At 40.9% G+C, this 16,132-nt stretch overlaps 1 protein-coding gene across 8 annotated transcripts in view; it reads left to right on the top strand.

Moving 5' to 3' along the window:
• nrxn2b (neurexin 2b) overlaps positions 1-16,132 on the top strand; it is a 736,473-nt gene that overhangs the window by 679,346 nt on the left and 40,995 nt on the right. For 7 of the 8 annotated variants that reach the window (XM_044183093.1, XM_044183090.1, XM_044183088.1 and 4 more), the window contains one exon: positions 13,033-13,122. The exons of the other annotated variant lie outside the window; for it this stretch is intronic. In XM_044183093.1, coding sequence (XP_044039028.1) covers positions 13,033-13,122 — 90 coding nt within the window. The remainder of the gene's footprint in view (positions 1-13,032; positions 13,123-16,132) is intronic. 8 annotated transcript variants of the gene reach the window in all.

Genomic DNA, 16,132 nt, shown 5'->3' with positions numbered 1-16,132 from the left:
GTCTCCCAGCTCTCCCCACCTTCCTCTTCACCCCCTAACTGATCATGCTGTTTAGATACTCACAGGGGAGGTCAGATTTAGTGAGTGGGGACCTGCTACAGCATTAATCCCCCTCTTATAAGGAGCCAGCCAATTTCAAAAGAATCAGAGTAGGAGAAAGAAAGAGCTTCAAGGGAGAAAATGTTCCTTAGTGGTGAAGGGAGGTATGTGTGTTTTTGAGTGTGTGTATATGACTGTGTGAGGTGTGTGTGTCTGAGTATGCTGTTTGTGTCTGGGTGTGTCTTTACATGTTTTGTATGTGTTTACGTTTGTGTGGCTATTTATGTACAGATGTTATACATATATGGTCACTTTTATGAGCTTGTGCATGTATATACATTTACCTATGTGCACCTGTGAGTGTGTATAGAGGAGGTGTTGTTTCATGAATGCCTATATGTCTGTCTGCTTTGTCTCACACCATCTCATCATCATCTTCTCTCTTTGCAAAACGCCTCACATTAACTCTTTTTGTGATTATAGTAATTCCATCCATTTCCATTGGGTTTATACCACACTTGGTATTTGGTCTTCATTGCCCCTGAGCTTTGGATAATCATTATGCATTTTACAGCCATAGTTACATTATCACCGTTGCAGTGTATTGGCTGGGATTACCATATTTTGCTGCCTTATAACTGTGTCACTATGACCAATGAGAGGGCACAGTGTCGTCTTTCTTCCATACTGTTTCTTTCTCACTTGCCAGTATTTACAGGCTGTAGATCTACTATAAAGCTGTCACTTTGCTTTAGTTTTTGACTGAGCTGCAGTTGAGTAGAATTACAAAGCGAAAGTGGCAGTGGGGGGTGGTGATGCAGGGATGGAGGGGTTGACGACAGGTGAGATAGAGGAGAGGAAAAGCAATAATACTCTACAGCAAAGTGTTTGGGATGCTTTGCTGAAAAATGATGGACTAAGGGAGAAGAGGAATGAAGCGAGGGAGAGAGAGAAGGAGAGGTTGGGTAGACAAAAGAGGAGGACAAGATCCAATATGCGTGCTGGAAGGTAGCTAGTGTCACTGCTGCACTTCACAAATTGGATTGTGTCACAGCAGGCAAGATTACATATAGCCGGTACAGTATAATACAGCATGTGCACACCCCTCACATGCAGGCACATACACACACACACACACACACACACACACAATGTAGCATTGTACATGAGCCAGGAATAATTTCACAACAAACATTACTTGCTAATAAAATTACTTGCTACTTGACATGACAGTGTTCATTTTGATTAGACTAACACACCACTTAATACAGAACATAAATCAAGGACTGCAAAAAGAAAGGGGGAAAGCTAGAGAAAGTACAAAGAGAGGGTTATTCTCATTCCCTGTTTTCATTCGGTAAGGCATTTAGTGGCTGACTAGGTTGGCGAGTCGATCCCGGCTTCCCCCAGCCCACATGTCGAAGTGTCCTTGGGCAAGACACTGTACCTCATATTGCTCCCGAGGGCTGTGCCTTCGGTGTGTGAGTGTGTGTGAATGATTAGTTAGTTTCTTTGAACTGAAGAGCAGTTAGCATCTGCCGTCAGCGTAGGAATGTGTGTGAAAGGGGTGAATATGATATGTAGTGGGAAGCGCTTTGAGTAGTCGGAAAGACTAGAAAGGCGCTATACAAATACAGTCCATTTACCATTTACCATACGTGAATTCACAGAGGAGGAGAGACTGTTTGTACCAGTGAGGTCAGCTCCAGCTCTTCCGACTGAGCTGTTAAGATGTTCTTACTCGTCGGATTAATGGTCTAAGAAAAGGGGTCAACAAAGCTCTCGGCTGTGCTCTTTCCTTCCTCCTACCCCTTTTTATCATTGTTTTTATGGCTCCACTGTTTCTAGATATCCATCTTTGTCTTTGCGACTTCCACACTCAGAGAAAAATAAAACCAAATGTGAATAAGCAAGGAAGATAAAGACACAATGTGAGGAGGGGAGGTTGAGGCAGCCCAGAAGATCTGCTTTCCTCTTCCCTTTGGCAAAAGCAATATGAAAGCACTCAGCGGTGCCAGTTAAAATGCTAAAAGTAGGGGAGCGCAACAGGTTTAGGACAGGAGAGGGGTGCACTCTATACAAGACAACACAGTCAGACAAATGGCTGGAGGCATATAAAGCTGAGCGTAGACCAGATTTCACTTAACTAACTGGGCCTCCAAGCAAGGAGTATCAAAGCAGCCCTGTGTGACTTTGATGGTCCACCGAGCAGAAGATGATAGATGAGTGTGTGCGGTGAGGCACAGAGCACAGTGAGGCCTTGTGTCAGGATTGGAAGGAAACCATCTTTGCTATCTTATTGTATGGGTTGAGCACCTCTATATACTTTAGCTTGTAGTGCTTTTTGTCATTAATGGTGCTTCAGGTAATTACAGTATCCACTGTTGCAGCAGCACCAGGCAGTATGGTCAAAGTAAGTTATTACCGAGTTATCATTACAGCATACAGAAGTCTTCATACCACAACCAGAGTAACTAAGAACAGGTACTTAAGTTCTGTAATGAAGCCCAACTTTGGGGTACTTGTACTTGATTGAGTATTTTCATTTTAGGAGCATAAAATGTTACTAATAAACATATGTTACAAAAAATAAAACATTTTAAACGTATTCTTGAGTATTTCTACTTTCTGCTACTTTAAACTTATACTCCACTACATTTAAGGTAGAAAAATTGAACTTTTTACTCCACTATATTTGTTTGATTCTACCTAGGAGCGCTACGGCTGCACAATTTCCTGGGGTCGGGGCAGAAAAGGTCATGCTAAGACAGAGCTCAGAAGTGCAGTAAAAGCTTGTCTCCTTGTTGTAGGCTAATAAACAACCACATATGTGTGTAGCGAGTGTGTGGTTGAATACAAGTGAGAGAGAGCGGCAGAAAAGTGATGGTGAACGGAGCGGAGCAGAGGAAAAGGTTAGGTTCTAAGTTGTCAATCTGGCTGTAAATTTACAATATAGGTTACAGTGTCTCAGTTAATAAATGCTGCAGCTTCTCAAGACCAAGAAAAGTCTCGTCTGCTTCCCAACTGCTGGAATATATAAGAGTACGGTCTAGACCTGCTCTATAGAAAAAGTGCACTGAGATAACTTCTGTTGTGAATTGGCGCTATATAAATAAAATTGAATTTAATTGAATTTAATTGGAAAAGTGAAGGGGGTTAGCCCAAAGGCCTGGTGACAACCCCACCTAGATTTTAAGAGTACTGACTGTGGATCAATGATAATAATATTAAAATAATATTAATATTAATACATCATAATATAATCAGTTGCCAGTTTATTAGGTACTACAAGCTACAGCCTAATTAATAAATTAATGAGTTTTTTCTCTAAAATAAAAATAGTGAAATATGTCCAATAGAATTTCTCAGGGCCCAAGCCTTCAAAAAACCCAAAGATATACAATTTAAAATTATAATTTTTTTAAGCAAAGTAGCGAACACATTTGAGAAGGTGGAACCAGAAAATATTTTGACCAATTGATCAAACAGTTGCAGATTATTATTCTGTGGATTAACTAATTTATTTATTGAACGTCTGATGAGTTGGACAGCACTCATTTTAGCTGGGTGTAGCTTACTCAAGCACAAATAAAAACGCCTGCACCTCAGGACAACCCTATGGGAAGGAGCCACATTGAATACAGCGGAAGCCAGGCTTCGTCCTGTCTGGTCTGTGACCTCTCTGCACTGTGGGAGTGTAGCTCAGCCCCGCCCCCTCGGTCAAACAGACACACAGCCCTGTATACAGACAGAGCAGAGGAGAGACGGAGACAGCGAATTCGCTACGTTTTTAGAAAGTCCCAACCTTACATCCTGCGCACTGTTATTGGCTGGGGGCTACACACCACTGGCCAAAGGCTAACATCCAAAAACATCCCAAACACAGCAAACTAATAAGAAAATAAGAAAATACAGGCAGAAGGCAGGGTCTCTGCAGATACAGACACCGCCACACACTTCTAGTGGATCATAACTGATGATTATTTTTGAGTCTATACATTGTTTTTTAGGAAAATCCTACTTATTCTGCCTTTATGTAGCTCAGGGATTCTTTTTAAATCTGTATTGGCTAAATTAACACATAAATTAAACATGTTCAATAATTCTCATAGTGATTGGCATTAAAGGTCTAGTGTGTTGGATTGCGTGGCATCTAGCGGTGAAATTGCAGCTGGTGACGAGAGACGTCTGACGCCGTGGCAGCAGCGAGCAGCGCGATGCCAGTGACCAGAGCGACGAGTTGAAGTTGAGCAGAGCTGAACTTTATGCAAATTAGCAGCGACACACTGAAGCAGCAACCAATTACAGATCGGGTTTGGATTTTTTTTCCCCCTGTAAACGTCACCCTATGAACTGAAGTTCCTAGCAAATATTTGTTCCATACTGACAATGGAGGAGAAATTAATTGTTGCGGTCGCCAGTTTCCCGCCCCCAGGCGACCAGAGTGCCCAGCGGCGCTCATGAAGCTTCTGGTGTGCGTGCACTATTAGGCCATTGATCTGATATGATGCTTAAATGACATATGTCATAGTTTGGATTTTTATTTTACTCATCATTATATTCAGGAAAGTACAGCAAAAAAGTCAGAAAGTGTTAATTGAGGTCAGCCAGCTCAGTCACTTGTCACTGATGACAGTTCCCCCTCTTTCTGTGGGTTCTTATTGGGCCTGTGGTGCTCTGCGACTCCTTCTGATTGGATCTTGCACAGTTGGAAAGTATCTCCAATTATTGGCCTGTGGCTATGGGATGATGGAGAGAGAGAGAGAACAGAGAAATAGTGAAGAAAGTAATGATGAGGAGAGCAAGAAAGAGAGGGAGACACAGCTAACTAGTGCAGAGCAGGAGAGGGAAAAGTTTGCTTTAGGTAATTAGAGAAGTGACAACTTTGATTTCCACGTGAGTGGGGGGGCTTTCTCTGATTCACTCCGGCAGCCACCCTCGCACATATCCACCATGGTTGAAATGATAGGTGGTGAGGATCTTGTCGAAGCAAGAGGGGAAGAAATGAAAACGAGCGCATTGGCTTGAAAACTGCTGCACAGATGAAAGATGAGCAAGCAGTTAAAACTGTGAGATATCATCTGTTTCAAACGCATGCTGACACGAATGGTGGGCGATATATTTACATTGAACAAAGGAGTGTGGTGGGTAGGTAAATCACTTTCTTTTTCCCAGTGTTTCACATGAAGAAAAACAACTTGCCTGCAATCTTAAGCTTAAAAGAGTTGGTGGGAGAAAAATACACTTTTCTTGTCAATTGCATCCATTTTTTAGCCCTTAAAAAACTTGTTTTCTTAAAGGTCCAGTGTGTAACATTTAAGGGGAGCTAGAAATGAAATACAATATTTATAAGTATGTTTTAATTTGTGTATAATCACCTGAAAATCATTATTACCTTAGAATAAGCAGTTTTTATCTACAGAGGGAGTAGTACCTTTCCATGGAGGTCGCCACGTTGCACCGCCATGTTTCTACAGTAGCCCAGAACGGACAAACCAAACACTGGCTCTAGATAAATCGTACTTTCACGAGTTTCGCGGCCACCGTAGTTTCTCCTACACACTTTGAAGGGGAGGGTGATGTGAGCGGTATTATAATCTACACACTGGACCTGGAAATCTATTTTATCGCACTGGCAGATTTTTTTTCTCTTGACTTTTAGGGTTTTATAACTTGATAAGATGAAGATTTCATCAGAGATGCATTTAGTAGTTACAGTGCATGGGGCAGTGGTTTCTTCTCCCCAGTTTAGACACCCAGTGGATATGAGAGCAATCCATCTAAAATTACCTAATGAAAAACAGAATGAGGCTAGCTTGACAGAGAGAGGTTTCTGTGAGAGGGAGGGAGAGCGGGATGGCAGGTGGCCAATCGTCTCCAATGTAATCTCCATTCTTATGGATGGATTTCCGATGTGGGTGTCCTGTACAAGGGCATTTGGCTGCCTGCAGAGCTACATTATATACAGTTGGCTCCTTGGAGAGACTCCACACACACTGACATACACACATATCCACTGATACAGGAGACAGAGAGCAAGACAGAACAGTGTGTGATTCATATGCTGGATTATCAGCACATTAGAATCCAGCTCTCTCTGACAACCATAGAAACAGACACACTCTACACTCCAAGCACCCCACACAGGTCTCTTGCCCGTCCTACACCTTCTTTGTGTCTCCCTGAGGTGCCAGTCAATCAGTGTGCCCTCGCCATTCTTTCAACAGCTGTGATACCTACACAGGATGAACCCCATCGTGGCTGTTCATCCAGCCGATGCTCCAGACACCAAACATGGGGTGCTCTCTCCACTCTAGCACCAGTGTTTCAGGATGGAAGTTATGACCCAGGGGGTCCAGAGCTGCAGGCATGCTGACCGGCCAAATATACATGACTAGTCTTGACCAGCCTCTGATGTTTATATGCACACAGTCTGCTGGGTTGTGGCTTGGTTTACATTTTAATTTAAGATAAGCTATTTTATGCACCTATAAATAGAATACAAAAGCTTTTTGCCCACATTCCCCCAATTATACAGTATGCCTTGTGAATAAGAGAGTTACAGCTGTTATAAATCATTAACAAAAGACGTATGTCTCTGAAATGTGGAGACTCATTTATTAAAGGCTTGGGGCCACGTTTTCACCAAATAACTGGCTTGTGACTGCTGCACATAAGTACATAACATGTACACCAACAGTAAAGGGGATAATATCTGTATTATCTTATTATACCATATTATTATACGCATCACAACCCAGGACAGTCAGTATGCTACCCCACATACCGTTAAGTTTCTCATAGTCAGGATAAGACTTTACCCAGATTATTGTGAACGAGATATGATGTTTACATGCACCTGCTCAAAATCAAATACTACAGAGGCATGAAGAAGAGAAAAAAAAAGAAATCAGTAATAGAGGCCAAGATATCCTGACTTTTAGTCCCTAATATGGGTCAAGCTCCAAAAATATAGAGCCATGACAGTGATTTTAAAATTTGGCATCGAAAATAAAAATTTGGCATTGAAAACTAAACTGGAACTGAAAATGGAAACACTGGCGCTGAAACTTTTGTATTGGAAAAAGTTGTATTGGCAATGAAACAAGTATTGGCACTGAAAAAAGTTTCACTGAAAAATAAAAGACAGGCATTAAAAATTATTTAATTTCAAATTATTCAGTGTCAGTGCTTTTCAGCTTCAACTTTCTGTCACCGTTTTGGTGTGGAGAGGAGTGGTCTGAGGGGAGGGGGCAAGGAGGGTTTGATTTACATATAGTCAGCATATTAAGGAGAGCACGTCACTCTTCCTGGACCAGCCATCCTATCATCTGCTCCGAAGCCTCTGGCATCACCGCAAACGTGTTTCCTTTTTTCAGTTCTGGTTTTGTTTTCAATGCCAAATTTAATTTTTTTTTATGCCAAATTTTGGTCACTGTCCTGGCTCCATACTAAAACACTAGAATCCTACATTTCCCAAAATGTAACCAATAGAGCATCTTTCATTAGACACTCCCTGACTGCTAAGCACCCATGTCATTCAAACTCCAACACCCCAAGATTGTAACGAGGGCTTTTGATTAGAATTTTTTTTGTCTCAAGCCCAAGCTGAGATAACCCTGATAACACCCCTACAACATCATCAGGGGTTAGTTTCTCAGACTTGACAAAGCTCATTCAGACCCACAGAAAACATTATACAGCTGTTTTCAAAGGCTGAGAACCCCTCCCCTTGACTAGTATTTTAACTTGGACATGTAATATCAGTGGAATCCCCCTTTAAGGTAATAAAGCTAAGTCTACATATAAACATACTGTAGTCATTGATGTGCATTAGTCAAGGTTGGCTTTTAAAGAATATATGCCTCAACAGCTTGAAGCCACTGTTTGATTTACTAGTTTATTTTGCTCTCTCTTGTATTTTAGATTTCCTTGAGCGCCAGGTCCGATAGCATTGTTTCACCGCCTTTCACAACAAGCAAAGGGAATAGTCTTGGGAGCATAGCGATTGCGATAATGGCGGTGAGGGAGAAGACAAGGGCCCAGCTGTTTAATCTATTCCCCCATTCTCATGCAGAGCAAGCTTCAGCTGGTGGGGAGAGCGAGAAGGGAAAAGTTTCACTGGTTCACTCAGAATGAATTATATCTCCAAGGATCTGAGAGCAGACAGATGCAAACAAACAAGCAGGACAAGGAGGAATTTAGATTTTCTGACATTGCTGTGGAGATGACACACAAACCTCCATCGTGTTTGCCAGGGAAAAAATGCAGACACGTTTGCACACTGTACACACAAACTTTACTCTTAGCCTTTATTACTTTCTCCACTATACACTTAGTCAGATTGTGTCTGTGTGTGTGTGTGTGTTTGTGTGTGTATGTTTCATGTTCTTATATCCCAGTGGGGACTTTAACCTGAATGCACACTACATGGGGACTTGTGTCATTATGGGGACAAAAATTGAGTTCCCCATGGGTAGAGACTGCTTTTTGAGGGTTAGGACTTGGTTTTAGGGTACAGGTACGGGTTTAGGTTATGCACTTAGTTGTGATGGCTAAGGTTAGGGTAAGGGGCTAGGGAAAGCATTATGTCAATGATTGTCCCCCACAGGGATAGTGAAACAAACGTGTGTGTGTGTGTGTGTGTGTGTGTGTGTGTGTGTGTGTGTGTGTGTGTGTGTGTGGTAATGGATGGCAGTGCCTGTGTCACAATGTACAACATTTAATCTCCTAGTAATATACTCACTCCGTTACCAGGCCATGAAGAAGGATGGAGGGATAGAATGAAGTGGAGGTAAACAAAACAAAAGGGGGGGAATTAAGGGGGCGAGTGAGAGAAATCTAGGAGGATGGAAGAAGCAAGGAAGAGATGAAGGTAATAATTGAGAAATAAGGAACAGATGCTAACTGGTTGAAAAGAAGGAAGGAAGAAATTTGAGGGGAAGATTGAATAAAAAGAAAATTGTGGAGGAGGGGAAAGTAGGACATAGTGGATGGAGGATTGAAGAGGAAGGAAGGAGAAAAAGCTAAAGAAGAAATAATGGAAGAGGAGGTATTGAGAGACAAGAAGGAGGTAATGAAGATGCAGGGAGAGAATGGGGCATGGAAGGAATTGGGGAGAAAGAAATCTAAATGGACTTGGGAAGAAGGATAAGAATAAGGACAGAATGAAGTGTAGATGAATGATTGTTTGAGAACAAGGGAATGACAAGCAGAGAAGAAGAGTGGATAGAGGGAAAGAAGCAATCAAGAAGGAATTAATAAGTAAGACAAGGAAAGGCGATTTCAATTCAATTTCAATTCAATTTTATTTATATAGCACCAATTAATAACAGAAGTTATCTCATTGCACTTTTCCTATAGAGCAGCATAATATTATTTACCCAACAAATCCCACCATGAGCAAGCATTTGGTGACAGTGACAAGAAAAAACTTCCTTTAAGAGGCAGAAACCTCAAGCAGAACCAGACTCAATGGTGGGCGGCCATCCGCCACTGCCGTGCTAGGTTTTGAGAGAGAAAGAGAGAGAGAGCAAGAGAGAGAGAGAGAGAGAGAGGTTTGTAGAGAGAGAGAGATGGAGAGAGAGAGAGAGAGGGAGAGGTTTAGAGAGAGAGGTTTGGAGAGAGAGAGAGATGAAGAGAGAGAGAGGGAGAGAGGGAGATTGAGAGGGAGAGGGAGAGATTTATAGAGAGAGGTTTGAAGAGAGAGAGGTTTTGGGGGAGGTGGGGGTGGGGGAGATAAAGGCACAATGCAAATATCACCTAGAATTTTTAAAATAGTAGTAATGTAATTGTAGTGTTAATATTAATAAATTAATAATAGTAGGAATGACAGCTATAGGAATAATAATGTCAGCATCAGTAACAGAGTCAATAACAACAACTGTAGTAGCAGCTGTCGAGCAGGAACACGGGGGCAGCAGGCGGCCCACAACCACAGATCCAGTCTCTGCAGCTCTGGAGGCAGAAATACCTGCTGAAAGCGACAGAAGGAGAGAGGAGAGAAACGAGAAAGTACAGAACTATGGGAAAGAGAAGATGTCGAGTTAGTAACATGGGAGTTAGGGATTAAGGAAAGAGTTATGCAAAAAAGGAAGGAAACATTACATAGAGGAGGAAAAAAAGGGTAAAACCATTTGAGTAGTAGTTTCCCAACTGCAGTGTTTAACAGCTGCCACTAGAGGGAGAACTACACTTCTCCATTATCAATGCTCATTATCAATTATTATTTGGATGCTAAAATGGACCCTTCATAGGATTAAGTTACTGGAAGTGGCTGCCTCAGTGTGATTCAAACAAGACAGGCGAGGGAGGAGATTTACTCAAGATTTGTGGATGAGATAGCAAATGCAGCAGTAGAACACACAAGTACAGGATTGATTCATCTCACTAAGGGCTACTGCTTCCCACTATTTTCCCTTCACTGTGTTATTATTTCGCCTTTTCTCAACAACCACCCCCGCCACACCCCTCTCATTTTTTTTAAATCTCTCCCTCTCCGCTCTCTGTGCTACCAGCAGCATCTGTCTTTCCTTCTCTAATTCAGTGATTGCTGCAGAGTGCTCATGTCATCTCTAAAATAGGGTTGTGTGTGTGGTGCACTGTAATTGCTGCACTGCCTTTCCAGAAGGCAGAGTAGTACCTAGCTAATCTTAAGTGCAATGTGAACACATGCATGTAATTGGTCCCACTAACATGCTGCAAAACAGTTTGCTATTAATTTAGAACAGTTTGCTGCCACTACAGACAGTTTCAAGTCACTAAAAACTACTGGGAAATTGGGGGGAAAGATGGCTCCCCCTTCAGATTTTTCAGACCCCTTGTAGGGTTAATTGAGGTATTATTGCAGCTAATAAAAAGCATAATTACTGGCAATTATAGATTGTAGAAAGATCAAAACACCCACTAACAATTTAACCGCTTAATATCCTATCTCTCACATCCTGTATATGACCTGCCCCTGTGAGTCATCTCTCACCCAGATGAACACAGAAAACTACATATGCAGCATATGAATGACAGAGTCATATAATACATTGGGACCGCCTGCTCTTAAATGCTCATCCTGCTTGTCCTCTATATGCTTCTCCATCCATTTGCCAGCTATCATCCATTCCAGTCTTCCTCCTTTGCCTTTCTTTATCCGTTCATTCTCATTATTTTTTTCACTGTGGCACTCTCTCCCATGCATGAACTGTGAATGTTCATATACAGTATGCACATGCACACCTGAAAACACCTCCTCAGCCTGTTTGAGCCATTATTGTGCAGGCAGGCGTGGGTAGAGAGACCCCTGGGGAGTGGAAGTAGGTACTGCAGAACTGAGAGGTGGTCTATTTTAGATCTCTGGAGCAGCACGGGGGGGGAAGCAAAATCAAAGTACTACTTAGGATGCAGGATATACTTCAGAGTGCTTCTGTTTACTGTTAAGATTTTGTTCCCAAACTCTGCTTCAGTCTTTAACTTGTCTCTCTGTAGACAATTTTATCACTGTTTTCCAATGATGCTCCAACATTTCATGTCACAAATCTCCAAAACAGAGTCACATTCAGAACAAAAATTGCTCATATTGTTTTTCAGAGACTTTTAAAATGTTCAGTGTTGATTTAGGGTGAAATCCTTTATGACTGCAATTATGTATTTGGTTCATTTTGGCTTAAAGTGGCAAATTATATCAGAGCCAGGGGCAAATAGAAGTTACTTTACTCATGAGTAGCTTGATTTTTCTGAGTTCTTTGGTTCTTGGGTTAGCGGGGTGTGATTAAGTACACTTCAAACATAGGCTGCTTGGTGTGAACACACCCTTTGAGTTGAATTGTATCACCTTGACACATTTTTACTCAATTTCCAGTAAATTATAGTGATGATAGCATGTTCCTCATTTTCTGGGAACCCCCCAGAACTTTGTCCCTCCTCAAGGACGTCAGGGGATTCCCTGACCCCATTTTTTGGAATCTGTGCTAGCATAGCCCTCTGATTTGTAGCCTATAATCTGTGAAGATTGCCGGTTGACATAGACAATAACTCCTAATTAAGCCTCTGACATTGCCACCACATTAGACTTCATCAAACCCTCAGCCTGGCCACCATCAGCCCTCATCTCCCCTAATTCCAGCTCCGTCTCTATTGACAGCTTTGGTGATGTACGCAGCATGACCCCGAGGCTGATTGAAGTGAAGTGAGGGTTAATAAGTTTTCACAGCGGCGATGAAACTTCTTTGACATGCTGATCAAGTGATGCTAATTGCCAAGTGCCACTGAGAAGTGCTCAATTAATGCATACGGAAAAAAACCTGAGAAAAACAGTGCTGACAGTTTCACTAAATCCTTTCCGCTTTAGTTGAAGCAGCAGATTCAAAGTGAAGTGATGCTCTATGGGCAGAATGCCATCCTGTTGTCGGATTTGGGAGGAGGTGATTTTCTAATCAGAAACTCTTTGTGTTTAATGGGAACTAAAATATGTCTTCCCTGAAACAACCATGAAATGTTTTCTAGTACTGTGTGATTATCTCATGCTCATGTGAAATAACAATTGTTTTTTGCTGACACTGAGATGTCTTTTTTCTGCTTTGTTCATTCACAATGTAGTAATTCTGTTGTTCAATGAATGCTGGTTCTGTGTGTGATTCTAGCTTAATTTACTTCATTACTGCTAATGCATTTCTAAAGTGCATTCACTTTGCGGATAGCTATCATATCAAGTTAGCACTACAAATTTAACCATACTATATCTAAATAATTCATAAATCTGTTTAACTTGTTAGTACATTAAAAAAAACACTTAAACTCAAGGTAACTAGAATGCTGTTAACTTGTCTAACCAAACAAACCAGCCCAAAAACACATCCTCAAGTTCTTCCTGTCCTAACTAAAGCTGATTTAAAGTACATAACTTGCTAAACATTTGCCATGTTGCCCTTCTAACCTCTAACCTTTCAACTTCCAGATTTTTTTGTAACCTCTCTTAATTTGTCTTCTCCAAATTTCTTAAAGGGAACGTTGATAATGAGCGCCTGGCTATTGCTAGACAAAGAATCCCATACCGACTCGGTCGGGTAGTTGACGAGTGGCTACTCGACAAAGGTAATAAAATCCCTTTAACTCCACTAATGATCTAACCGCCTAACCTATCGTTAACCACCACTCTGGAGGAGGTGCAGTGCCATGCAACAGGGGTGAATGTGATTTGGCTCTTTAACAGAACTTTCGGTCCCCTATAATCCACCGCAGATTTAACATGCCTAATAATAATTGGCTGATATAACATAACTCACTCATGAAAACCAACCTTGAAATCAGACATTGTTGGAAGATATGTTGTTTTCTATCACATATTTGCCATCATTTTACACCCTGTTCACTGTGTAATAACTGGCATTTAAAAAAAAAAAAGATCCAGTATATAGTTTTCAATAATAACACCATTCTCTAGCATCGGTATGCAGATATCCAGGGGACCATATCCAAAGCACCTTAAACTGGGGCTGCATCTCTTCAGAGAATTAATCCCCAAATAACCCGACATAACTCCCAATAACCTGACCACATGTAAATAGCCTATGGATTCCGTTTGCTTCTTTCCTGTGTCTTTTGTTGGCTGAATGTGAATTTGCACTGACTATATTTAATTATTCATGAAACCAACAGAATACTTTATTATTGGATTTTCAAGATAAAAAGAATCCCCCATGAAAGTCACTAAAAGTTAAAGGGACTGTTGAAGTGTTCAGTAATCAGTCTACATTCATTGCAGCATGTGGGTGCCATTTTTTGCCCAACATGATGCGTAACTAGTGCCATAAGGGTCAAATGTGGTCCCATCAAAGTAATGATTCTTTAACCCTTTGAGTGCCGAATGTCCCAACCTCTTTGTCTTTATCTTGTGCCATGTGTTTGTGCTGCTGAAGGTGGTTGATTCTTAAAAGGTAAATAAAATAAATAAGAAAGACAGCTAAATGGAGCTGAGTCTTAAAATAGTGTCTGTGTTGCAGTAAAAGCATAGCAGACATTTCTCAGGCACTTCAGTGCATATTGTGAAGTCTGGTAGTTTCAAAAAGGAGGTAACAAGAGCATACAGTACCATTTAGCAGAATAAAACCCACAATATAGGGATGAGAATCTATATAAATGGATGGTTTTGGTGTAGATTATCAGAATGTCCAAAGCTCTGAGACTTAACGATATGGTTTGCATTATCTTTTCTATTTGCATATGAGATGTATTGAGATTATCACAAATTTTCAAGCATTAGCCAATTAGCTTTAGGGGCTCCTTTGAAACGTTATTGTGAACGATAACACATGCAGAGATGAATTCAGAAGATGAAATTTGTCTCTGAGAGCAAAATGAAGTATTCATGCGAGAGACAAACAAGATAAATTAAGTACTTGCATATTTATTTCATGGAAACAAAACAATCCTTGCATTCATCTCCAGCTCCTATAAACTGACTTCTCTGCTCTCCTCCGGTGCGTCTGGGAATGCTTTTCTGCTGAGGGTAGTTAGGACACAAATCAGAATTAAAAAGGCTTGAGAGATGAAAGTTGAATGAAAAACTGGATCAATAAAAAATGACTTGCCCACTTATAAAATGATTTTTGCATACTATGAAACTCTAAAGAGAATGAGCTTGAAACTGAATGTATTATTCTCTTTCTTCTATAGTTTGAAATGGGCCTGCATGCAATCATTTATATGAGAGCATTGGGAGAAAGTAGGAAGATGAAATAAACAAATGATCCCCATCAAACCTCAACTGAGGGCTTTGATCAGGGTTTTCAGAAAAATGTGCAAGGTCGCTTATTTGTTTATTTGATTGGATCCATTAAAGAAATGCCATACACACGTCATGGACTGAAGAGGCAAAGTGGTTTTGGAAGAGCAATTCTAAGATACTTTTTGCATACAAAACAAATTAGTCTAGATGATGAGGGGATTAGCGGACATTTCCGAGCTCAAAGGGTTAAAGCTGTTTGTTGCTTTGATAAGGAAGCGGCTAGAGCGTGAAGCTAAGAAACTTATAAGCAGAATCTAACCACCTAACAGCAAATCAAACTCCACCCACACTAAAATCTGAGGGCTTTTCTTTCCCCACCTTCCTCTGTAAAGCCGTAAATTGAAATGATTTGAGAAATGTTCCAGCTTTGCCCCGCTGGTGACAAATTCAGAGAGCCCTCAGTTATAACCTTGTTATAAATTATGTTTAACATTTGAACGCTATTGGACCTGGATGGCAGTATTTGGAAGAACTTGGACAGGTAGCAGCGATCGCTTGGGAGAAAAACTAAATAAAAAGCTAACAAAGTTCTAACTACTACTAAAAGAAACAAATCTCCAACTGGCAACTTCTTCCCCTTGTCTCCACTTCCATGTAACGCAAAACTCAGAGGGTTAAAAAAAAGCAAATAACTGAACACCAAATTCAAAAATGACACACTTGCTCTGGATCATTGAAACAAAATGTGTTTGAAGAAATAAATTAAGGTCCCTTTAACATTTATTGTTTTCACCACTAAGGAAATGGAACATGTTTTGAATGTACTGTTCTATATGTCATTTACTATGCAGGATGAAGGGTGTATGAACATTTGAATGAGAGATACAGGTTGTCATGTGGTAAACAGCCTGGATCCTTCATCCTGTAATAGATGTCCAGTAATGTTCCAGGCTGGGTTACCAATATGAGGTTTTGGTCTCCAATCTCAGGTGATTTTATTACATTAATGCCTCAAAAGGTCTTGCACAAAACAACCAGCCCCATGGGTCTCCTCTCCAAGTGCCTTTAATGTTTCATCAATTCTGTAAAATTCAACGAGCATGGAAAACCTCCACATCTTTCAGATCTCATTGGTACTACAACAGTGCCATTTATCTCAAGACTCATGCACTATAATGTTCATGTGTGGACAAATCCAAAATAAGAACACTAATCACTCACAATCACTCTCACAAATTAGTATTTTAGTCACACTAGGATATACTGTAATAGAAGTTATCAGAGCCAGCAGTGTCCTAGAGGAGAGCTGTGCTGTGGCACTGCACTGTGTCACTGCATCTCATTCTGAAGCCCTTATCCCATCTCCGCTACTATGTG

This window comes from Siniperca chuatsi, linkage group LG22 (genome assembly GCF_020085105.1).
Source record: "Siniperca chuatsi isolate FFG_IHB_CAS linkage group LG22, ASM2008510v1, whole genome shotgun sequence".
Classification (NCBI taxonomy): domain Eukaryota; kingdom Metazoa; phylum Chordata; class Actinopteri; order Centrarchiformes; family Sinipercidae; genus Siniperca; species Siniperca chuatsi.
Note: the sequence above shows the minus strand (reverse complement) of the source record. Positions and strands in the feature narration are given on the sequence as shown.